Here is a 25,173-nt window from a genome sequence, read left to right as displayed (position 1 = left end):
AAATAACACCTGAATTATTGCAGTTGTGGGAAAGAATACTTCAGTTCTTTCATTTGTGCAAATTGGTGAAGTTTTCTACAAGGGTTTGAAGTTTATTGTTGAAGAACATTTATAGTTGGTTGTGAATCATCCTTATTTGGCAACAAATTATTCAAGGTTTTAAGAGCAGATTGCAAGTTTGTTCTTGCTGCTACAGTGCGCATGAACAGTGCGCGTGAACAGTGCCGTGAACAGTGCGCTACAGTGCCATGAACAGTGCCGTGAATAGTGCGCTACAGTGCGCATGAACAGTGCGCTACAGTAGTTGGAGTTCTATAGAAGGGGATTTAGAGAGGTTGAACAGCTATATATATGTAACAAGGGATTTGCATATGAGAAGAATCAAACCAATATATCAAGGCAGCCATTGAAATACCAAGTTTTCTATCTATGGTCATTGTATTAGAAAATCATTACTTCATTGCATCATTTTCTATTATGATTATATCATGAAATATTTGGAGGTTGCATATGTTTAATGGAGATATAATTTGCATATTCCACATTCAACATTGATCAGCCATTTAGCTTTCATGCCAATTGTTTGCTTAAATGCCTAATGGTTGTAGGTGTACTTTCGGATGCATGACAAGTGTTTGTCTTAATGTCAACTAGCTGTACTAGTTAATTTCAGTCATTACATATGTGTGGAAAGGTCTAAAACAGCTAGTATATCATTTCTATAACAACTTTGCATTGTTAGAAGCTTTCCATAACTTCATTTGCAGCCTACAAACCCAAAGAAGACAAATTAAGAATTCACTACAGCGGCTTCAAACGTTGTATGCTAAATGTTTGACAATATTCCTTGGTGTTCATATAAGCAAAACAGGGTCAGATTAGCCAAGGGATATTACATTCTTATGGAGTTGGGAAGACAGATCATGACTGTGCATGCTCATCAATCTGTCAAACATAAGTTTGGGATGGGGATTTCTACAACTAACCCATTGAAGATTGGCCGGTATTCTCTTGTCACATCTGTCAAATCCAAAGCTATGGAGGCTGAGATGCAGGAGATTAAACTCAAAAGGTTTAACTCCAGGGCAGATTTTGACTACCAGGGTATGAACGAAGAGATCAAAAAGTCCTTCATACATGTGCATTGTATTGAGGATATCTGGGTAGATCTCCATACAGAAATAGAGGTTCTCAAGATGGAATACTGCAGGCTTACCATTGAGCACGTTGTTGATCTAAACCTGGTGGACATTCCGCAAGGAATGATTGATGATGGGAATGTGCTTGATCCAGAATTTGTCTCACGAAGGGTTGAGGAAGCCCCACTTCCTTTAATCCAATGGTCACATAAAGAATGCACTTCCATTCTTGAAAGATTTCAGCCTATCTTAGCTAACACCAACACTTGGCTCAAAGGTAATGGTGTTAAACTCATCAAGATCAAGGTTGGAAAAGAAGATGACTCTACAGGGCCTCTTGGACGTAAGTCTGAGATTCAGATTGACAACAAGGAAGGTGCATCATCTTCAGGCACTAGGATCAAATTGCAGGTTAGTCGGGCAATAGTACTTCCTCCTGAGGAGGTGACAGTTCGCGGAAAAGAAAAATTTCAGATTCACATTCATGTGATTGATCCTGATAATCCGGAGGAAGGACAACAATCCGATGATGCTCCTAAGTCACTGGCTTCGAAGTCACCTCATGAGATTCCCTCCTCGGCTTCTATGGAGATGCCTCTATCTCCTCCTGACATAATAGTGGAGGAGTCTCCTCAGAATGTCGTTCCTATTTCAGCAGTTGAGCCACCTCTTGATCATCAACAAGAGAGTTTGCTGGAAATCCCCCAGGATACTCCTACATGTATCCATTTGTCAGAGATTGATACCTCTACTTCTGGCTTTGAAGAGTTTATGAAACAATCTTCATGTCCTTTGGTTACCGAGCAAACCATGGTTGCCATCCAAACAGATACTCCTCCCAGGGTGACCACGACTGTTCAAACAGAAACTCCTTCTCCTTCGTCTTCGGTAGCTACTAGAGGACAACTAGTCGTTTTACCTCCATGGCTTAGTTCTTTTACCCCAAAGAGGAAGAAGCGGGAAATCTCTCCTGACGTCTTTGATTATCAGCAACTCAAGCAGTCTAGGCCCAAGGCTGCTAAAAAAAGCCAAGACGGTCTCAAGAGTAACTGTTGATAGCTACAAGATGAAAGTAGCAAAAATTGTTGAGCCCCTTACGAATAAGTCACGTGAAGATATGCAAGCTGCTGATTATAGGGTTACAAGGATAGAATTGGGTAAACAAACGCATGAAGTGGTCAAGCACGATGCCTAGCAATCTGTAGCTTCACTAGTACAGCGGTATGATGAACTTCTAGCAAAGAAAGACAAGTTAGAAGAGGAGAATAGGCAACTTGTTGCAGCTGTTCATAAAATTACAAAACCTGCTGGTGAAGGGAGTAATCCTACAAGTTCTTCCAATTCACAAGAATCAATTCGGGGAGTTGAAAAGCTGCTGAGAAAGTGCAAGCATTGGAGTCTTGGGTGGATCAACTTCATGATCTATGTGCACAAGTGTTGAAAGACCATTGAAGAAAAATTGAATCATACCTCCGAGACTTTCAAACAGAATTTGGAAAGGGTTGAAGGTAGCTTGACAGTTTGCCGCAAGATGCCTCGACAACAACTGAGTGTTCTTCAGGAGCATGACATTATTCCTTCCAGGGTCATGTATTTGGAATTTGAAGAACTTCTAGAGAACAAAGCCCTTGTTCTCAAATCCCTCATTGAGGAGATTGATGATGCAATGAGATTGCGAGTTGAAGTGTTCCAAGGTGTTGTTTCTCACTGTGAGAAGGCCTTTTGCAATATCATGGGTCAGAATGGAGAGTTGATACCAGAAGAAGTGCTTGCAGATTTACAGATGAAGAATCATAATGAGCAGAGGAGCGAACAATTTTCAGCTGCCTCAATTCAAGTTTTTATGAAACATCAAATCTTCTTGTACGAAATCCAATCCACTTTGGAGAAGAAAAACTCTATGCTTCTTCAATGCCATGATACCATTGTGAAGACCATGGTCGTTGCCAAGAACACCCACGAACCGAATCGTGCTAAGCTACAAATGATCATCTAGAAGTTCGAAGGATTCTTGTCTTCGCATGTTGCAACTTAAGTGTTTTTCAACACTTAGTTGCATTTTTCCAGAATTGTAATCTCTTCGTTGTAGTTTTTCTTTTGACAGGTTACATGTAAAAATATTTTGTAAATTGCAAATCAAGTTTTTACTTGCACTTTTGTAATTACATGTAAACAACTACAAGTTGTGTTCAGTTAGGACTGTAGTTGGAATAAGTCATAGTTAGTTATTGAATAAGTCTTGGTGGTTGAGAGAATCTCTCAAGTTAGTTAGGATCCTCCCACCTTTTTCTCAAGAGTCCACTTCTATAAATACTTGAGGGGTCTATTGTAATCTTTATCAAAGACTGCAAATCAAATTCGATTAAGCTCTTAAAGAAACACTTGCAAGAAAGATAATATGGGACACAAACTCAAGAATGTAGCACAAAGACTCAATGCTTGAGCAATTTTCTTCTATTTCTTTCAATTCTTAAATTCACACATGAAAGCTCAAAAACTTTTTTGCTGTTAATTTGGCAGAGTTTTTGATTGCTTTCTAAAAAATAAAGATTACAATAGACCCCTCAAGTATTTATAGAAGAGGAGTCTTGAGAAAAAGGTGGGAGGATCCTAACTAACTTGAGAGATTCTCTCAACCACCAAGACTTATTCAATAACTAATTATGACTTATTCCAACTACAGTCCTAACTGAACACAACTTGTAGTTGCTTTACATGTAATTACAAAAGTGTAAGTAAAGACTTGACTTGCAATTTAAAAAAAGTTTTTACATGTAACTTGTCAAAAGAAAAACTACAACTAAGAGATTACAATTATGGAAAAAATGCAACTAAGTGTTGAAAAACACTTAAGCTGCAGCATGTGAAGACATGAATCCTTTGAACTTCTGGATGATCATTCGTAGCTCAACAGGATTCAGTTCGTGGGTGTTCGTGGCAACAACCATGGTCTACACGATGGTGTCATGGCATCGAAGAAGCATCGAGTCGTTCTTCTCCAAAGTGAACTCGATTTCGTGCAAAAAGATTTAATGTTTCATCAAAACCTAAATTGAGGCAGCTGAAAATTGTTCGCTCCTCCACTCGTTATGAATCCTCGTTTGTAGATCTGTGAGCACTTCTTCTGGTATCAACTCTCCATTCTGATTCATTATGTTGCAAGAGGCCTTCTCACAGTGGGAAACAACACCTTCAAATACTTCAACTCGCAATCTCATTGCATCATCAATCTCCTCAATGGGGGATTTGAGAACAAGGGCTTTGTTCTCTAGAAGTTCTTCAAATTCCAAAAACATGACCCCACGGAAGGAATACTGGCATGCTCCTAAAGAACACTCAACTCTTGTCAAGGCATTCTGCACCAAATTGTCAAGCTACCTTCAACTCTTTCCAAATTCTGTTTGAAAGTCTCGGAGGTATGATTCAATTTTTCTTCAATGGTCTCCCAATCCTATGAATTGGTTGTGCACACAGATCATGAAGTTGATCCACCCAAGAATCCAACGCTTGTACTTTCTGAGAAGCTCTTTCAACTCCCCGAATTGATTCTTGCGAACCGGAAGAACTTGTAGGATTACTCCCTTCACCAACAAGTTTTGTAATTTTATGAACAGCTCTAGAAGTTCTTCAAATTCCAAAAACATGACCCCACGGAAGGAATACTGGCATGCTCCTAAAGAACACTCAACTCTTGTCAAGGCATTCTGCACCAAATTGTCAAGCTACCTTCAACTCTTTCCAAATTCTGTTTGAAAGTCTCGGAGGTATGATTCAATTTTTCTTCAATGGTCTCCCAATCCTATGAATTGGTTGTGCACACAGATCATGAAGTTGATCCACCCAAGAATCCAATGCTTGTACTTTCTGAGAAGCTCTTTCAACTCCCCGAATTGATTCTTGCGAACCGGAAGAACTTGTAGGATTACTCCCTTCACCAACAAGTTTTGTAATTTTATGAACAGCTGCAACAAGTTGCCTATTCTCCTCTTCTAGTTTGTCCTTCTTTGCTATAAGTTGATCATACCGTTGTACTAGTGAAGCTACATATTACTGGGCATCATGCTTGACCACTTCATGCGTTTGTTTACCCAATTCTATCCTTGTAACCCTGTAATCAGCAGCTTGCATTTCCTCACGTGGCTTATCCACAAGGGGCTCAACAATTTCTGCCACTTTCATCTTGTTGCTGTCAACAATTACTCTTGAGATTGTCTTGGCTTTTTTAGCAACCTTGGGCCTAGACTGCTTGAGTTGCTGATAATCAAAGACATCAAGAGAGATTTCCTGCTTCTTCCTCTTTGGGGTAAAAGAACTAAGCCATGGAGGTAAAACGATTAGTTCTCCTCTAGTAGCTGCTGAAGGCGAAGGAGAAGCAGTTTCTATTTGAACAACCGTGGTCACCCTGGGAGGAGTATCTGTTTGGATGGCGACCATGGTTTGCTTAGTAACCAAAGGGCATGAAGATTGCCTCATAAATTCTTCAAAGCCAAAAGTAGAGGTATCAATCTCTCACAAATGGATACATGTGCGAGTATCCTCGAGAATTCCAGCAAACTCTCTTGTTGATGATCAAGAGTTGGCTCAACTACTGAAATAGGAATGGCATTCTGAGGAGACTCCTCCACTATTATGTCAGGAGGAGATAGAGGCAGCTCCATGGAAACTGAGGAGGGAATCTCATGAGGTGAGTTCGAAGCTAGTGACTTGGGAGCATCATCCGATTGTTGTCCTCCTAGATTATCAGGATCGATCACATGAACGTGAAGCTGGGACTTTTCTTTCCCACGAACTGTCGCCTGCTCAGGAGGAAGCACTTTTGCCCGACTAACCCGCAATTTGATCCTAGTGCCTGAAGATGATGCACCTTCCTTGTTGTCAATCTGAATCTCAGACTTATGTCCAAGAGGCCCCGTAAAGTCATCTTCTTTTCCAACCTTGATCTTGATGAGTCTAACACCATTACCTTTGAGCCAAGTGTTGGTGTTAGCTAAGATAAGCTGAAATCTTTCAAGAATGGAAGTGCATTCTTTATGTGACCATTGGATTAAAGGAAGTGGGGCTTCCTCAACCCTTCATGAGACATACTCTGGATCAAGCAAACTCCCATCATCAATCATTCCTTGTGGAATGTCCACCAAGTTCAGATCAATAACCTACTCAACAGTAAGCCTGCACTAGTCCATCTTGAGAACCTTCATTTCTATACGGAGATCTACCCAGATATCCTCAATACGATGCACATGTACAAAGGACTTTTTGATCTTTTCCTTCATATCCCGGTAGTCAAAATCTGCCCTGGACTTAAACCTTTTGAGTTTAATCTCCTGCATCTCAGTCTCCATAGCTTTGGTTTTGACAGATGTGACAAGAGAATACCAGCCAATCTTCAATGGGTTTGTTGTAGAAATCTCCATTCCGCCCTTATGTCTAACAGATTGATGAGCATGTACAACCATGATCTGTCTTCCCAACTCCACAAGAATGATCTTATCAGTTGGGTATCTAGGAAGCATGTATGGCTGCCCACTGTAGCATCCAACTCTTACGTAAGTGAAAGCTGGGAATTGAAGAAACAAGCACCCATACTCATCGACTCTTTCCCATGCTACATCTAACACCCTTCTGTTCTTTAAAGTCTTGTCAAATTGGCACATGAAGTAACCAAATAATGCATCTTGAACCCTTCTGAAATGTAATCTATTGGGTCTCAAAGGCAGCTGATCATAATATTCCCACACAGGTATAAGCGAGCGATCACCCTTGATGAAAGACCAAGAAAATGTCTGAGTGATGCTGCCAAATACACTAAGTACGAATTCATGTAGAAAGTCATGGTAGTAGGGATTGCTGCAAGTTGCTCGCACAAAGCATCGCTGAAAATCTCTCCCCATGATATATGATGGGACTGCCTTATGAACATGGTAAACTGATACATCCAGGGCTCAAAAACATTAGTGTTCAAGACCCATCATCGTGTTGAGGAGAGTAATGATGTCTCCAATTTCCCACTTAAAGTCACAACGGTACAACTTAGCCCATCTCATGAAGGCGGCTCGTGGCTCATGAATCCACCCGTTAATATGACGTTTGCAGTCCTTTTCCCTCTTGACATAGTACTCAACTGCACTATCCTTTGAAATTTCCATATAAACAGGTGCTGGTGGTATTCTAAAGACTTTGTTTGCCCTCTCGGGTGAATAACTTAAGACATAAAGAACATAACGCAGACTAATGCCGTAAATGTCAGACAAAGTATATCAGATGTGCTATTCATAATAAGTCTATGTTACAAGTTACATTCCGGAGTATAAAAGGGTACCGAGGGGGTGCGAGCGCCAACCGTCGCACCGCAACTTCCACCCCTCGGTTGCCAACTAACCAAACAATTACACATAATTAACTAATGTTATTCTCGTGTACAATAATGCCGCCAACAGACTTTCTCAATAGTATCTGCATCAAGGCGGATTATTGCCTCACCATTATCATTTCTTTGAACGGGAAGAACTCCAGCCCCTTGCACTTCACGATTTTGTGAGATAAAGATGGGAAATAAATGGGAATGCTAGAATTTTGACTTTGACCAATTTCGGATCTTAGGGAAAATTTTACAAGTATTAAAGTGGGGAAGAACGAACATGCAATCGGATTTTTAAAACCCGAATGCAAGTATACTTGTAAAACGGAAAATGGAGAAATGAGTGAAAAATGAGATTTAGACTTGTGGGAAATGACGTGAACGGAAAGTACGGATATAGGCAATATGGATGGATAAAAATGGGAAGATTTTGGAAATGTCATTTTCAAGAGAATAGGAAGAACTTTCAACATGCAATCTAGTTCTAAAAACCCGATTTTGGAAGGATGGGTGTTTTTCATCTTTGCAACTTGGAATTTCAACAAAAGATGGTTAAATTCTTATAACCATAAGGGAAGACCCATTATTTTCATCCAACTTGTAATCGGGATTTAAAATCCTGAATACAAGTAAAGAGGGTAAATGGGGAAAATTTTACAATTCACAAATTGCTTTGCAAAAGGGAAAATCTCTCTCACAAAACCAATTTTGGGGCAAAACCAACATATATACAAATTTACAACTAGAATGGAAAAACAAGAAAACAAGAAAATGAAACAAGAAGAAAAGAAAACATACCTTGCTTCAATTTGAAATACCTCTTCAAAAGATGAAACAATTTTTGAATGAAGAAGACAATCCTTAAATAAGCAACCAAACGAACTCCCAAAACCCTAGCCACGTTTTCCAAACTCGGATTTGGAGACTAAACAGCAAAAACTTGGCACAAAATGCAAGTAAAATGGCACAAGAACCAGTCAAATCTTCCTTTAACCTCAATGCCTAGGTGAAGGAAGCAAAAATGACTTAGGGAAGAAGAGATTCGTGGCACTTGAATCCACCAAAACGTGGCTTGGAAGAATCACGTGTTTGCTGCAAACTCGCCTTCAAACCAGCAAATGAATATACCAAATGGCGTGGAAAGTGTTTGAACATGCATGAAAATAGCATGAGAATCCAAAACGCCTCTTCTTCCCAAAAAATCTCCACAAAATTTGCTTGAAATCTTCAACAAATCCGCCTTCTTGGCTGGTCAGGTTTTTGGAAATGAAGAACAAGTTGTATTTTGCATGAAACAATGAAAATCGGGTTTTGGACTCCATATTACATGTTTAAAATTTCACTTTTCTTTCCACAAGGCAAAATCGGGTTTTAAAAACCCTTTAGCAAGTTTAAAATGCCTTTATTTTTTCTTATGGAGCAAATCGGGTTTTGGAGAGAGAAAGACAAGTTATAATAACTTGTAAAGGGGAAAATAAAATCCCTTCAACAAGTTTTAATAACTTAACACATGTAATAGGGGAAGGAATAAAATCCCCATTACACGTAAAAAGATTAAAATAGGAACTTTATAAAAGAATTATAAGTGACTTATTAAATTTGCAATTTAAAATTAACTTGCAACTTATCCAAAAAATCCCTATTATGACTTAAAAAACCAAAAAGCATCAAGGGGGAAATAAAAAGTAAGTTACAAGTTCTTTTTCAATAAAGTGCACTTGTAATTAGCTAAAAATTTACCTACAAAGACTAAAACAAAGGAAAACATTAAAACTTGCAACTTAAAGAAAATTTCCCACCTGCAGTCAGGGAGAAAAAACCCGAAATTGAAGGAAAGACATAGCAAACGAACCCAAAATGTGATGAAATTTGAAACATGGTTCGAGGATGGACTGAGGATTAAGCCAGTCCAAGGGCGAAGCAAAATTATGCCTCGAGAAGCATGCCATAGAGTAAAATTTTCATTTTTTGACACAAATTTTATGTAATGGTCCATCATTTTTTAAAACAAAAATGAGGACAAAATATCCCCCCTTCCTGTTTCTTAAATAAAGAAGCTGCTTGGATATGACCCTACAACAATAACAACAAAGGGCATGGAGCTAACCTCAATTTAGGTTTTACTTTTCATTTGTTGCTCCTTGATGATACACATTCGATGCTTGTCTTCCTTTTCTGGGTACCTTGGAGCTCATATACCAGATCATTAGCTCTAGAACTCAGCATTTGCATATCCCTATGTTCCATGGTGTTTCGGGGTTGGGGATCGTGAGACAGCAGTCCAGGGGGCATTTTTTGGGGAGAGCACCATGACGGCAGTATATATATATATATATATATATATATATATATATATATATATATATATAGGGACTCTCAAATTTCTGTAAGATTACTATACATATTGGAAAACAGTAAAATACCCATTGATGTTCTCGCAACTAAGAAAAACCTTCAATGTGGCTGGAAATGTCTCTGCAACTTTTGTTTCTGTAACTAAACGCATACTCAGATTCTCATGACTATTACCCCCACCATGCCCTAGCCATTTGTCTAGATGCCATACCCACATCTACAACCAACATTTTGATTCTGCAAATCCCATTCAAAAACCCCTTGAAAGTTGCAACTATCCAAACTCACTAAACATGTCTGTAAACTCGAGATTTTTTCAACGACTCCTACAAAAACTCCCAAGATTCTCTACACATATCCTTGCATTCTAAACCATTTCGAGAACACTTCACATATTTGGGAAAAAATGGGGACAGCCAAGGGAACTCCCTTTCTGTCCCACCATATCTAAAACACAAAGTGGGACAAGGATGCCTGTTTCATGGCCAAGTACGCATCCCTATGGAGCACTAGAATATCCATTTATAGTATGAACTTAGCAATTGTACCTTGATGGGCACTAGGAATTTTCTACGTTTTCTCCATATACTCAATAAAAGTCTTTTAGTTTTGCTAATTTAATTTTAATTTGAAATCAAAAACTACAAATAGTTTCCTAGATCTCAATGGCAAGGCATTTAATTCACTTAAGTAGCATGTTTTATTCTTTCTTATCATCATCAAGATGATAGGTTACATAGTAGTAAATGGAAATGATGACAATATACTTCTTTGTGATTTCTCCCAAAGCCCCTTTTTAAAAAATGTAGATGTTGATGTCTCCACGCCATTGCCAATTTTTGTTCATTGCTTGGATACATGTTCAATATATTGTATACTTGTAAAAGCACTCTTCGAGATAAATACTTAAAATTTATGGTCCTAAAATTGGATTGCCATAATCAACTTATTAAAATCTAGACTTTTCCAACAAAAATCTTTGTCTTAACTCTTATTGTCTCCACTACATGCAATATCAACAAGGCCCATCAATAATTTCTAGAATGGCTCGAAATAGTTTTTAGCAACTATCATTAGGAATTTTATTGTAATTACCCAGAATTATGGAGGTATGGCCATCCCCAATACCATGCAAAAGGCCTTACATCATGATTTTTTCCATGACGTAATTAATTAATACCCAGCTGTTAGCCAACCCTCTTATAACATAAAAGCTTAAAGTGATTCATTTCATCCAACTAATCAACGACATAAAAACTCCACCATACCATAGCCTACTATTATTGTATCCGTAATCCACCTCTTGAATTTCTTCCAAGTATAAATCTAATAGTTCTCAAGTTTGAAGCCCTTCCCCCCCTCTAAAAGCTTACAAACTGCAATAAATTAGATCTACTTTATTGCTTAATGATGTCACTACCACTGAAGAATTGTCTACTCCATTGATTGCAACCAATAGTTGTGTACTGCTCCATTCAATTTCCAGAGGTTCATAGTCACCATGCACCGTTTGATTGAATGTTAGAATCAATATTCCCATATAAATTACTAAAATTCTAAGGCTGTATTAATTTTAGATATTAAGTTAATAATATTAACTCAATATTAGTGTCATTATATAGTACGTTTGTGTAACTTAACAAGGTGCCAGATTTTTTTATTTTATGGGATCTGACCAGTGTGTTATTAGTCATTGAAGCTCATAATGGTCTATCTGAGCCAACTGACCAATATGGTCTCCCCAAAGCAAGGAAGGAGGAGGCGGATCATTGTGATTTTTGCCCTCTTGATTAACCATCATTGGGAACGGTCCTATTTCTAAAGCTAAAAGTATTGCAATAAGCTTGGCATAGATGTGGAAGAAGAACCTTCTTTTAGAGGAGAACAATGGCTGTAACTATCATTCCAATAGAGTTGCCAAAAATTATTAGCATTTTAATTTGCACCTTTCAATGCAACACAAAACAGAACAACACATGAGGATATATCTCTCTTCAAATTAGGAGAAGCTCCTTGTAACAAAAAATAGAACAAAAACTCTAAAACCTAGACACAACCTACTGCCTTTTACAATATGAACAATTTAGCTCTAAGGGTTTTCAATATACATTGCAAAAGAAATTAAATAACTGCCTATCTCTTTAGTTCTCAGGCAAGGGCCCAAGGTGAATCGACACTTTACTCAAGCTGAGAGATTTTTATGTCTTTTCACTTTAATCAAACAACCTATAGCAACTAATTAAAACCTAATCTTTCCAACTGAAAGCAGAGACTGAAGAATTGTAAGTACAACACAAGAATTGAATCGGTTTACCTAAACACACGCAAGAACTTAAAAAGATTGAACAGTAATTGCAGCAGCAATATAGATATACCAAATACCACTCCATGAAATCTGAAGTGCAAATGGCACTTATAAGTTTTTATAAGTTTTATATAAGAAATAATTTTAAAAGCTAACTAATACTTCTATGCAATGAATAATTTGCTTACATACAAAGCACGTTTAGTGTAAAATTTTGTCCACAAATTCTAAACCCCAAATCAGGAAATCTTCAAATATATTTCTAATAAAGATAACTAACAACTAAAAAATAAACCTTACGATTGATAGTTTTAGACCTTCTAAACTTAGCTGATCTATATATATATATATATATATATATATATATATTTTAAAAATAGACTTCTCAAAAGATGATTATCTCCTCAAAAACAATGATGGCTTAAAAGAGCATGGGCTATTAATAGCTCAACCTAAAAGTTGCCAATATGATAGTTGGCTCATAGCATTGATTCTAACAAATCTCTTTTGTTCTATCCATGATAGATCCTCTGGAAAAGTCTTAAAACCCCTATGTTACTCGTTCGCCCCCCTAAATTTGCTGGTTTAGGTCTAATTTGGCCCAAGTCCAAATTCAGGTTCGGTTCGGCAAGAGGTGTGAATAGGATTCAAAAATCTTCCCACATGTTTGTCTAGATGATGTCGATTGAATCTTCATCGTTTTTCATTGCAACCACGACAAATTTTGACATTTTTTCCTACAGTTGTGACAAATTTCACCATTTTTTTCCTACAACTAGAATGAATTTCAGCATTTTTTCCTACAATTTTGACTCTCAACTTGCATTTTTGTAAATTGTCTTGGGTTTGTCTTCCATCAAGGCAAATGAATTAAAAATTATTTTAGTAAATTCAATAATTTATAATTTTGCAATTAAAAAAAAATAATGGTCATAATTTTTAAAATTAATAATATATATTAATATTTATTATTTACTAATATTATTTTTTTATAATTCTATTATTACATTATAGCATTATATATTAATTTTGCTGACACTATATTATATATTAACTTTATCACTTTTAACATTAACCATAGTTTGGGAACTCAGCGAGTTTTGGCAAAGATTCGTCCGACTCACAAAACCTAAGGCTCACCACGGACTCGCGAGTCGAGTCCTAGAGAATGTCGACCAAAACTTATCAATTCCTAGCATGAGACTCATGTGAGTCTTGACGCAAGACTCTTGCATCCGACTGGGACATCCAACAGCTTTAAAAAACAATTTTTAAAATTTTTTTTTCACTTCTTTTTGCGCTTTCTTGTCCAAAACAAGTATGTTGCAACTCATACTCGTCCATTTCTTAATATTTTCCTTGCACCCCTTATATCATTGGATTTTGCTCATATCTAACACCTTGTGCAGCTTATAATTGCTGCCCATCAAACCCATTAGGATCTCCACTCCCAAACCCCCACTAGTTATTGAGCATGAATTATGAAATTTCAAATATTAAGTGTTTTAAGATCATATGATGTGTAATGTTTGAATTATAACAAATTGATAGTCAAATTAGTCTAAATGCATTAATTTCTTTTTGTTTTTTGTAAAACTACAAATTTTTTTTTGTCAAGTCCATGCCGAGTCTCGAGTTCGAGTCCTATTTTGGGCTGCAAAGTCTGAACCAAGTTAGAGTCCCAAAACTATGATATTAACTTTATTTTATTACATACATATCAATCTATTAACTCCATTAATATCACGGTTACTAGGAAGCCCGTCTCCAACCCCTGAGACACGTCTCGAAGATGAGGACGCGTCCCAATACTGGAGACATCCTTGGAAACTTCCCGACACATATCCTTGGAAACTTCCCGACACATAGGGTGCTTTTGGTTGCTGTCTCCAAAGTCTCTCGACTAGAAATTGACATCTCCCACCAGAAAACTTAAGGCAAAACATGGTAAAAGGCAATAACGAAAGGAAAATAAATAAGATAAGCCTATAGAAAAGCAAAGTCGTAGGGAAATAGCTAATAAGGAAACCACATCGCAGGAAGACAAAATCCATGCAAAATTATAGTGATCAGATCTACTAACAGTGTAGAATTTTTGAGAGGGACATAAACAATTGTATGAATTATTTCCTATCATTGTAATGGTCTAAAGAAAAATTGCCTTTACTATTCAGCCGACAATATTGAGTATGCTCAACACCTATATTACCTTAATTCCACTAACCATTTAGATTGGCTATTGTACCAGCAGTATAAGCAATTTTAATATCAACTTTTGTTCAATTTTAAAGTTGATGTTAAAATTCACCACTGTTCTTGTTTTCAATGTTCCATGTCATGATATATTCTGGAAATTATTAAATAATATTAAAAGAAAAATTGGTGTCTTCTACTAGTACCAATCTCCTGTTGATACTTGATAACCTGGGTAAGATAAATGATTGAATGAGAGATAAATGAAGTCTCTCATTCAATCATCTATCTTATCGATAGACTATGATAAGACTTCATTTATCATTCCTTCATCTGATGATTATTCTTTGATTTATATATATATAACCTTGCTTGCAAAATTCCGATCAACTTCGGATTCTTAATTAATGTCTAACTGCCGATTATTATCGGTTGCAAATCATAAAGCACAGAATACCAATTGGTATCGGTTTACCTTGTTAATCATATGCACACCGATTAGTATCGGTCAAACATGTTAACTATGTAAATACCGATTGTTATCGGGCTTATTAAATGACTGCATACATACCGATTAGTATCGGTTCACTTGTTAATGATATACATGCCGGTTAGTATCGGTTCACTTGTTAAGTAATATACATACCGATTGGTATAAGGTAAATGCGATTATGATTCTAAGAGGTGCAATCAAGTAATATCTTGATCGGTCATGTCTATTAGACATGACCAGTCAAGGTATTGCTTGATCCTCCTTGTTAGCATATATATATCAATTGGTAATGATGAGAAGAACATCGAAATTGATAAATGCTCCTTCTCCATCTGCAGCATAGCAGATAATAATCAGATCTATTATATTAAGAAATAACATATACCTGAAAGAAGATAAATAATCTTGAATATAACTTGCATCTTGAATTGAAAATCGAATAACATTTACATCTCCGACGTTTCCAAGTATCCCCTTCTCCTAGTAACCTTGATTAATTTATACTAATATTAATGTTATATATTGATATATTAACTTCATTAATATATCAATATCAATATTATATATTAACATATTAACTTTTTTAATATTAATATATATAAATTTCTTATTTCTTTTATTACACGTATATTAATATATTAATTCTATTAATATATACTAATATTATTATTAAATATTAACATATTAACTTTAATACTTGTATATAAAAATAGCATTATGATTGATATTTTGAAGTCAAATAATGCACAAAAAAAGTTCCAACTCAATTGCATTCCTTTTATCATGACTGACTTGTTGACAAGTCTCAAACCAGGCTTGCAAAACTCGGCAAGCAATTCAAAAATTCGCGAGTAATCGCGATCCATAATGCCACGCGAGTTAATCGCGGAAATACTCGGGCCGATTTTTTTATATACTCGCCGCGATTTTTTTGGCAAATAATCGCCGTTAATGGCCAAAACCCGCCCGAAACGCGGCACAAAATGCGAGAAAAACGCGACTTAAGTCGCAGGCAAAAAAAAACCGAAGTCTTTATTCCATTTCGTGGCTCGCGCGACTCCGGAAGGCAAAAAACGCCATGCGATTTGCATAGGGTTTGCATTTGCACGCACGACCAGGTATCTTTTTGTATTGTTTTATTTCGAATACACAGTCATTTTGACTGTGTAATACACAGTCATTTGAAATGACTGTGTATTACACAGTCAAAATGACTGTATTGTTTGCATTTGCACGCACGACCAGGTATCTTTTTGTATTGTTTTATTTCGAATACACAGTCATTTTGACTGTGTAATACACAGTCATTAATGACTGTGTATTACACAGTCAAAATGACTGTGTATTCGAAATAAAACAATACAAAAAGATACCTGGTCGTGCGTGCAAATGCAAACAATACAGTCTTAATGACTGTGTATTCCACAGTCAAAATGACTGTGTATTCGAAATAAAACAATACAAAAAGATACCTGGTCGTGCGTGCAAATGCAAACAATACAGTCATTTTGACTGTGTAATACACAGTCATTTCAAATGACTGTGTATTACACAGTCAAAATGAGAAATGACTGTGTATTACACAGTCAAAATGACTATATTGTTTGCATTTGCACGCACGACCAGGTATCTTTTTGTATTGTTTTATTTCGAATGACTAAGACTGTGTATTACACAGTCTTAGTCATTTCAAATGACTGTGTATTACACAGTCTTAGTCATTTCAAATGACTGTGTAATACACAATCATTAGTAATTACAATTTACAATCATTTCAAATGACTGTGTATTACACAGTCATCAGTCATTTGAAATGACTGTGTAATACACAGTCATTTGAAATGACTGTGTAATACACAGTCATTTGAAAATGACTGTGTATTACACAGTCACAGTCATTTCAAATGACTGTGTAATACACAGTCATTTCAAAATGACTGTGTATTACACAGTCACAGTCATTTCAAATGACTGTGTAATACACAGTCATTTCAAATTTTCAAATGACTGTGTATTACACAGTCATCATTACACAATCACAGTCATTTCAATTTTCAAATGACTGTGTAATACACAGTCATTTCAAATTTTCAAATGACTGTGTATTACACAGTCATCATTACACAGTCACAGTCATTTCAAATGACTGTGTATTACACAGTCACAGTCATTTCAATTTTCAAATGACTGTGTAATACACAGTCATTTCAAATTTTCAAATGACTGTGTATTACACAGTCATCATTACACAGTCACAGTCATTTCAAATGATTGTGTATTACACAGTCATCATTACACAGTCACAGTCATTTCAAATGACTGTGTAATACACATTCATTTTCAAATGACTGTGTATTACACAGTCATCAGTCATTTGAAATGACTGTGTAATACACAGTCATTACAGTCATTTCAAATGAGAAATGACTGTGTATTACACAGTCATTTTCAAATGACTGTGTAATACACAGTCATTACAGTCATTTCAAAATTTCAAATGACTGATGACTGTGTAATACACAGTCATTTTCAAATGACTGATGACTGTGTAATACAGAGTCATTTTCAAATTTTGAAATGACTGTGTAATACATAGTCATTTTCAAATGACTGATGACTGTGTAATACATTAATCATTAATGTACATTGTAATTAATGACTGTGTATTACACAGTCAATTGTGAAATACTCATAGTCATTTGAAATGACTGTCAACTGTGTAATGTCAATGTGTATTAAAGTATTTCATTTAAATTTAAATTTGAAGTTAAAAACTTAAAAAAATACACAACCAATTAAAAATTTTAATTTTAGAGAGTCATCTATTAATAGATGACTATAAATAAAATACAGTTATACAGTCATTGTAATTTTTGGATGTTTGTGATTTTTTTTGGTAACAATGTTATTTATCTCTAAATGTTGCCTCTCTTTTGCTAGGTTCTTTTCCACATCTTTTTGAAAGAAAATGGATTCAGCTTCTACAGTTAAAGTTGGTGGCAAAAAGAGAGACCCTTGTTGGAAACATGGGAGACCAGGTCCAAAACGAGGAGATGTTTTTTGCAACCATTGCAAAAAAATTGTAAAAGGTGGCATTAATAGGTTCAAATATCACCTTGCAAAAATTCAATGCCGAGATACCACAAGCTGTACGGAATGTACTGAAGAGACTACGAGAGATGCAATAGCAACGCTTGAAGCATATGATCAAAGGAAGGCAACAAAAAAGAGAACAGCAGAGGCAATGGCAGCCCCAAGGGCAGATTTGAGTTCCATGGGGTCACATACAGATGTGGGGACATCTGGTTCTTCCCTTGGGCCACGGATACGAGCAAAGGGAACTTTGGACAGCAACATGGAAAACTTCTTTATTCCACGTAACACTCCTGGTGCACAACCTGGATTGCTTGGCACTGCATGGAATAAAGAGGCTCACCAACAAGCCAAGGTGGCGTGTGCTAGATTTTTTATCTACAACGATGTTCCGTTCAATGCTATTTCTAGTCCATCTTGGGACCAATTGGTCACCGCGTTGACTGTGGCAGGTAAGGGGTTCAAATCCCCAAGCCGTTACGAGGTAAGTGGACCGTTATTGCAGGATGAGGTCCAAAACACTCATGCATTAGTGGAAGAGCAAAGGACTATTTGGGAAAAGAATGGCTGCACCATTCTTTCTGATGGATGGACAGATGGTAGGAACAGGACACTCATCAACTTTCTAGTTGCTTCAGGAGGACAGTTAGTATTTTTAAAATCAATTGATGCCTCCAATGAAGTGAAGAATGCGGAGACCTTGTGCAACATGTTGGATGAAGTGGTGATGGATGTGGGAGTGCAGAATGTCATCCAAGTTGTGACTGATAATGCAGCTGCATATGTGGCAGCCGGCAAACTTCTAATGGCTAGACATCCGACATTATTTTGGAGCCCTTGTGCTGCCCATTGTCTTGACTTGCTCCTTGAGGACATAGGGAAACTAAGTTGGGTAAAGAAAGTGGTTGAAGATGGAAGGAATATCACCAAATACATCTACAATCACACATGGGTCCTGAATCTTATGAGAGAGCACACTGAAGGTAAGGATCTTGTGCGGTCGGGGGTCACACGCTTTGCTACCAATTTCCTCACCTTGCAGAGCATACTTGCTACATTGCCCAACCTGAAGCGGATGTTCGTGAGTGAAAGATGGTTGGGGAGTCCTTATGCTACAAAGCCTGAAGCAGAGAAGGTTGTGATTGCCATTTTTGATACTAATTTTGCCAAGATAGTGGAGGAGATCATCAATGTAAGTTTTGAAACTTTAATTGATGATTTATTATTTAATTTTCTAATATTTCAATCTGCTGATTTTGTTAGATTTTTTATATCTAGGTGTCGGAACCGTTGGTGAGGGTGCTACGAATGGTGGATGGGGATCATAACTCCATGGGGTATCTATATGAGGCCATGGATAAGGCCAAAGAGGCGATTCAACACTTGTATGGGTCAAACAAGACCAAGTATGAACCCATATGGCGCATAATTGATCGGAGGTGGAACCATCAACTCCACCAACATATTCATGCTGCTGCCTACTTCTTGAATCCCAAGTTTTTTTACTCTCCGAGTTTCAGAGCAAATGCAGAGGTTAGAATTGGCCTTGACACATGCATTCGGAGATTAGTTGATGATGAGATCCTTCGAGACCTGATACTTGATGAGTTGCAGAGTTATAAGAAGGCCTTAGGGGAATTGTTTTCTTCACCTGATTGCAAACGTAGGAGAGCCACCTTACGACCAGGTAAAAAAAAACATATGTTTAATTTTTACCATTTATTTCTCTCTTTAAGATTATTGAAATCTTTACAAGTTATAAATCACATTTTGTATCCTTGCAGATTTGTGGTGGGAAGATTATGGTGCCACAACGCCTAATCTTCAAAAGCTTGCCATCCGCATATTATCACAGCCTTGTAGTGCTTCTGGTTGTGAGCGCAACTGGAGTGTTTTTGAGAACATCCACACAAAAAAGCGCAATAGGTTGACTCAACAACACTTGAATGATCTTGTCTATGTGCGGTACAACATTCGATTACATGAGAAGAAGGTGCTAGGGCAAGATTCACATGAAGCACTTGACTTGGATGACATTGATCCATATGCAGCAGAATGGGTTGCTTCTCCTGATGATGTTGATAATGATTTGGATCCATTCCTTACTAATGAGCAGTTGAGTGAGTTGGAGAGGGCAGGAGAGGAATGGGATGCGGAAGTGGCAGCACGTGAGGAGGAGCAGGAGGTTGATCATGCAGCAGAGGCACCTGTTAGTGTTGAGGATGTTGCCACTACTTCAGCACCACCCATCCAGCGGCCACAATCTGTTTTGAGCTTTAGTCGTAGACACAATTTATGATTTCTTATTTTCATTGATACCAAACTTTGAACTTGATATGTAATCAGAATTTCAGAGGTTCTTGTTTTGTGGTCTATGACTCTATAACTCTATGAGACTATCACTATGATACGTTGATATGTATTGAACTCTTATACATATGTTGCACTTGGTTTTTGGTTTATGCTATGATACTTGCATTTGTTGCTATGTATTACCAAAAAAATTTGATTTATATATCATGGAAATCATATATGTTATACAAATTTGGTGTAAATGTGTGTTTTTGAATTATATATAAAAAAAAAATGTATTTTCAAATGTTCGATAAAGTTGCCGAGTTTTGCCGAGTTTTTTGCCGAGTTTTGGCGAGTCCCGAGTTTTTAAAATTTTTTGGCCTTGCCGAGTTATTGCAAAATCCGAGTTTTTCATCTATGTCTCAAACAATGTATGGGGATCATTGTTTATTAAAAGGGCAGCACAAGCATCCAATTCTATATCAAATCTCAACAATTTGTTGGTCCTCAAAAAATAGTGGGACCTAACAATGAATGGAAGCTAAAATCAACAGATCAGATTACAACCATTAGTCCTATAAGAATAGATACACCCACTATTAACACTAGTGTTTTTGAAATCAGCAGATTAACATCTCCAGCTTCAAATTGTGTGAAGATTGACGATGCAACTACCAAATTGCATAAAAAGTTAAAAGAGATGAATGTTCAAGATGATCTACGTGTTATCATGCCAAATTATTTTCAAGTTCTTGAAATTGAGCATATAGGTCTTAGCTTTGGATCAAGGATTGGGAATTGCAAATTTCCAAGATCAATTTGGGATCCCAATATCTTCAAAAAGACTAAGGCAAGTAAAGAAATTCTAGGAGTATCCCAATCTGTAATTGCTTGAGGAGAAAAAATCTTGGGAAAGGCTGACTGTATTGTCACATTTTTGAAATGGGGTTATGATAATCATAGTTTTAGGACTCAAGCTCAGCAGCCCAAAATATTGACTCAGACTCGGGGGACTAGACATGGACTCAGCAAATCAAAAAAACTTATAATGATGCCAGAATAATAAAATTAAAAAAAAAAAATTAATGCATTTAGAAAACATAAAAGTCTAATTTGACTATCAATTTGTCATAATTCAAACATTACACGTCATAAGATATTCAAACTCTCAAATTTTGAAATTTCATAGTTTCAAAGTCGAACAATACACTGTAATACAATAAATTTATGAATAATAGATGTTTAATAGCATTATAACAGTTTTACATATGATGATATGTCAAAATGAAAAAATAAAAACAAATATAATCTATATCTTGTTCTTTTAACTCCAAGAAAGGTAAGCCGGTATCAAAATGATGATAGATTGTTTCTTCAAAATTGTCTTCGTTTTCCTCCATTGCATCCAATTATGTTGCTCCTCTCTCCAATTCTGCAATGTCTTCATTTTCCCTTAATTTTGTTGTATTACGATGTATTGAAAACAACATTTCCCTTAATTTTTCAATTTTTTTTTTATTTTCAAATAAAAAAAAAAGAATAATAGTTACTCGTTTCATGATTTGATGAACTTTGAATCCTTAAAAATTCTTCTTCTCAAGTCATCTTCTTTCTATGTTGATGCTTCGTTGGGTGAAATGGACAAAAGAGGGCAAAAAAAGACCAAAAAAGTTGAAATTTCACTTTACTTTACAAAGTGTGGCTATTATGTCCAAGAGCTAGAAGAGCTTGAGCTTAGGACTCAGGAGTCCAAGCTTAATTTTCAAAGAGTCTTCGAGCAAGACTCAGCCAAGTAGTCTCCAAGACTTGCATACTCGACATGCAAATCTAGTCAACTCGACACAGCCAGCTCAAGGACTCGAGTTTAGCGAAACTTGCAGAGTACTCGCTAAGTCCTAAAACGATGACAATAATAAACTATAATAATAATAAATTATAATATTAAAAATAAAATATTTAATATTTACTATATTCATAAAACATTAAATTAAGGTTCAATTTTATCAAAAGTCAAGAGGTATGTGAAGGATTGTGACTATGGAAGGAAAATGATATATAAGAGACACCAAACAAGGATAAGTAACCACCATATGAAGAATACTTCTTTTATTATCTGATTATTACTCTTTTGGAGCATGGAACTGTGGTTGAATTAACCTGAAGATGAAATACCTCATGGAAAGAATTGAAGGACAAAAACCACAATTTCTCAAGGGTGATTTCACATGGAAATCACCATTGCGCTAAGTTGATTGATCTTCTAGCAAACATTATTATAATTTCAAGTTAATAACATTTGTTGTTTATCAGCATATCTGATTGCTATCTTTGAAAGAGATTTAATTTTGCGAATTTGATTAATTAATAATTATCAAAATACCAATTGGATTAAAGCATAGTTGAAAAATTTGCCAAGTACTTACAAGCCAATTCGCCAAGCAAGTCAGTCTCCGACAAGTTTTTAAAAACGCGCAGCAATGTTTGCTTGAAAAACTCACGAATAAATGCAAAAAATCGCAATTTTTTCTTGAAAAACTAGTTCAAATTTATATAATTTAGTTTTTCTTGCTTGTAGTTAAAAAAGCATGATTTTCATTGCTGATGATATTCACTCTCTCTTTTCTCATTTTCAGTAAAAAAAAATCATTGGGTTTTCCTCACATCTAACACCTTGTGTAGATTATCATTGCTGCCCCTCAAACCCATTAGGGTCTCCACTCCCAAAATCCCACTAGTATTGGTAACTCTTGTCATATAAGAAATTTGATCACAATGAGGGGGTCTGGGAGTGGAGACCAGAATTAAACTCAAATTTTGATGTATATATGATGGAAATTAGCAATATGCTCAACAAATTTATTAATGTGTGTTTTGAAGAATATTTTAAAAATTTATGTATTTTAAAATGTTTGATAAATTTTCTCAGTTACTGCCGATTTTTTACTGAGTTTTTTGGCAACTCCCAAGTTTTTTAAAATTTTGGGCCAGCCAAGTCATTGCTAAGTCTGAGTTTTTCAACTATGGTTTCTGGTGTATAAATTTTGTATAGAAACTAAAAAGTTAAACCTGACTGGATATTATGTAATATTCCCTCCAGGATATAAAAAATCCAAACGGCACATTACACTGCTGCTGGGTGAATGCTGGTGCTTGACAGATATACTCATCAGAAATTTGTCATTGTTCAATCTTATATAGTTATTGTAGGAACCATTTAATTTGTGAATTCACTGAAATTATACGACAATGAGGCTATTGTCTACAGCATAACAACCTATCTCCATTGATGGATAAAAATCATAGTTCACCCTATGTGAATTAGTTAAGTTACCTTAAACATGTTCAACCATAAATGTGTTTCTGGATTCATTCTCCTGAGCTTCAAAAAAGTATAAGCAAAGCTAAGCTGGTCTCTTGGTGTGAAACGATCTACTTCATTGAACCAAAGGCATGAAAAGAGATTTGACATGGGGCTGTGAGCCCTCACAATAAAAGATCCCTCTGGCACATCTGGAATTGTCAAAAAAAAGAGGTCAGCCTAAACTTATAATAAAACTTTTCAAAGCTTTCCAACAAATCTGGACAAAGCTTTTCAAACAAAGAATAATAAAACAGAGGAAATAACAAATATTATAATTGATGTTGCTTCTGGATAAGACCGTGTGTGAGTATTTTAATCAATGTTTCAGATCACACTCCGTGATCCATCATCAGGATAATAGAGAGCTCCATCTTTTATCTCTCTTAGCTCTCTATTATCCTGATGATGGATCACGGAGTGTGATCCAAAACATTGATTAAAAAACACACACACGCTCTTATCCAGAAGCAACATCAATTATATTATGGATTGTGGAAATCTGATATCATTAATAACAAAGATTGATTACTCACAGCTTGGGAGGAGTGTGTTTGGATCAGATGCATTAAATTTTGTAAGCCCATCAACCTGGTACAATGAGAACTGCTCATCAATGAGTGTATGATTGAATTTATTCAGTCGTTTATTCTGCATCACTTCCTCCCAGACACAATGCCGGTCATAATGATTGGAAATAGCATATTCAAAGCCACCACGCCATAAAAAATATTCTAAGATATTAAGTGGATCACTGTTCAGTCGCATCTTACTGTCTATCCATATGGAGTACCTGTCAAAAAAGGCACAAATCAAATTAGATTATAACCCATATGAAATTCAAAGGTACCATAAGGGGGAACTTAGTAGTTAATATTCTTCCTACAAAAAATAAATCAAAATAACAGATAAAGCTCCTTGAAAGATATGAATTCATGCTTCAGCTCAGTATATTCATTGCAAATCAACAGACACATTAATTATAATGATTGACCAAGGTCAAACAATAGATTTCCATGTTGCAGAATGTTCTCAGGGAAACCAAATATCCTTCTGAATTGTGGGCACTAACACCATTTTCAACATCAAGATGTTAACTAGACAAAGTAAACTAGCATCACTTCAAGAAATTACTAGCAGAAACAAGAGATTATCTTAATAATATGGTGATCTTTGCTTACAATATGATGAATAGAACATTATCTTGGGGAAAACTTTACAAGTATACAAGTGGGGAAGAACGAACATGCAATCGGATTTTTAAAACCCAAATGCAAGTATACTTGTAAAACGGAAAATGGAGAAATGAGTGAAAAATGAGATTTAGACTTGTGGGAAATGACGTGAACGGAAAGCACGGATATAGGCAATATGGATGGATAAAAATGGGAAGATTTTGGTAATGTCATTTTCAAGAGAATGGGAAGAACTTTCAACATGCAATCTAAAAACCCGATTTTGGAAGGACGGGTGTTTTTCATCTTTGCAACTTGGAATTTCAACAAAAGATGGTTAAATTCTTATAACCATAAGGGAAGACCAATTATTTTCATCCAACTTGTAATCGGGATTTAAAATCCCAAA

The 25,173-nt window shown here is 36.1% G+C and overlaps 1 protein-coding gene across 2 annotated transcripts in view; it reads right to left on the bottom strand.

Annotated features, from left to right (window-relative positions):
- Positions 1-25,173, bottom strand: part of LOC131039369 (uncharacterized) — a 101,178-nt gene that overhangs the window by 5,465 nt on the left and 70,540 nt on the right. For both annotated transcript variants that reach the window (XM_057972097.2, XM_057972099.2), the window contains 2 exons: positions 24,126-24,382; positions 23,563-23,741 (listed from right to left, as the gene is read on the bottom strand). In XM_057972097.2, coding sequence (XP_057828080.1) covers positions 23,563-23,741; positions 24,126-24,382 — 436 coding nt within the window. The remainder of the gene's footprint in view (positions 1-23,562; positions 23,742-24,125; positions 24,383-25,173) is intronic.

The sequence above is a fragment of the Cryptomeria japonica genome, chromosome 10 (assembly GCF_030272615.1).
Source record: "Cryptomeria japonica chromosome 10, Sugi_1.0, whole genome shotgun sequence".
NCBI lineage: Eukaryota > Viridiplantae > Streptophyta > Pinopsida > Cupressales > Cupressaceae > Cryptomeria > Cryptomeria japonica.
Note: the sequence above shows the minus strand (reverse complement) of the source record. Positions and strands in the feature narration are given on the sequence as shown.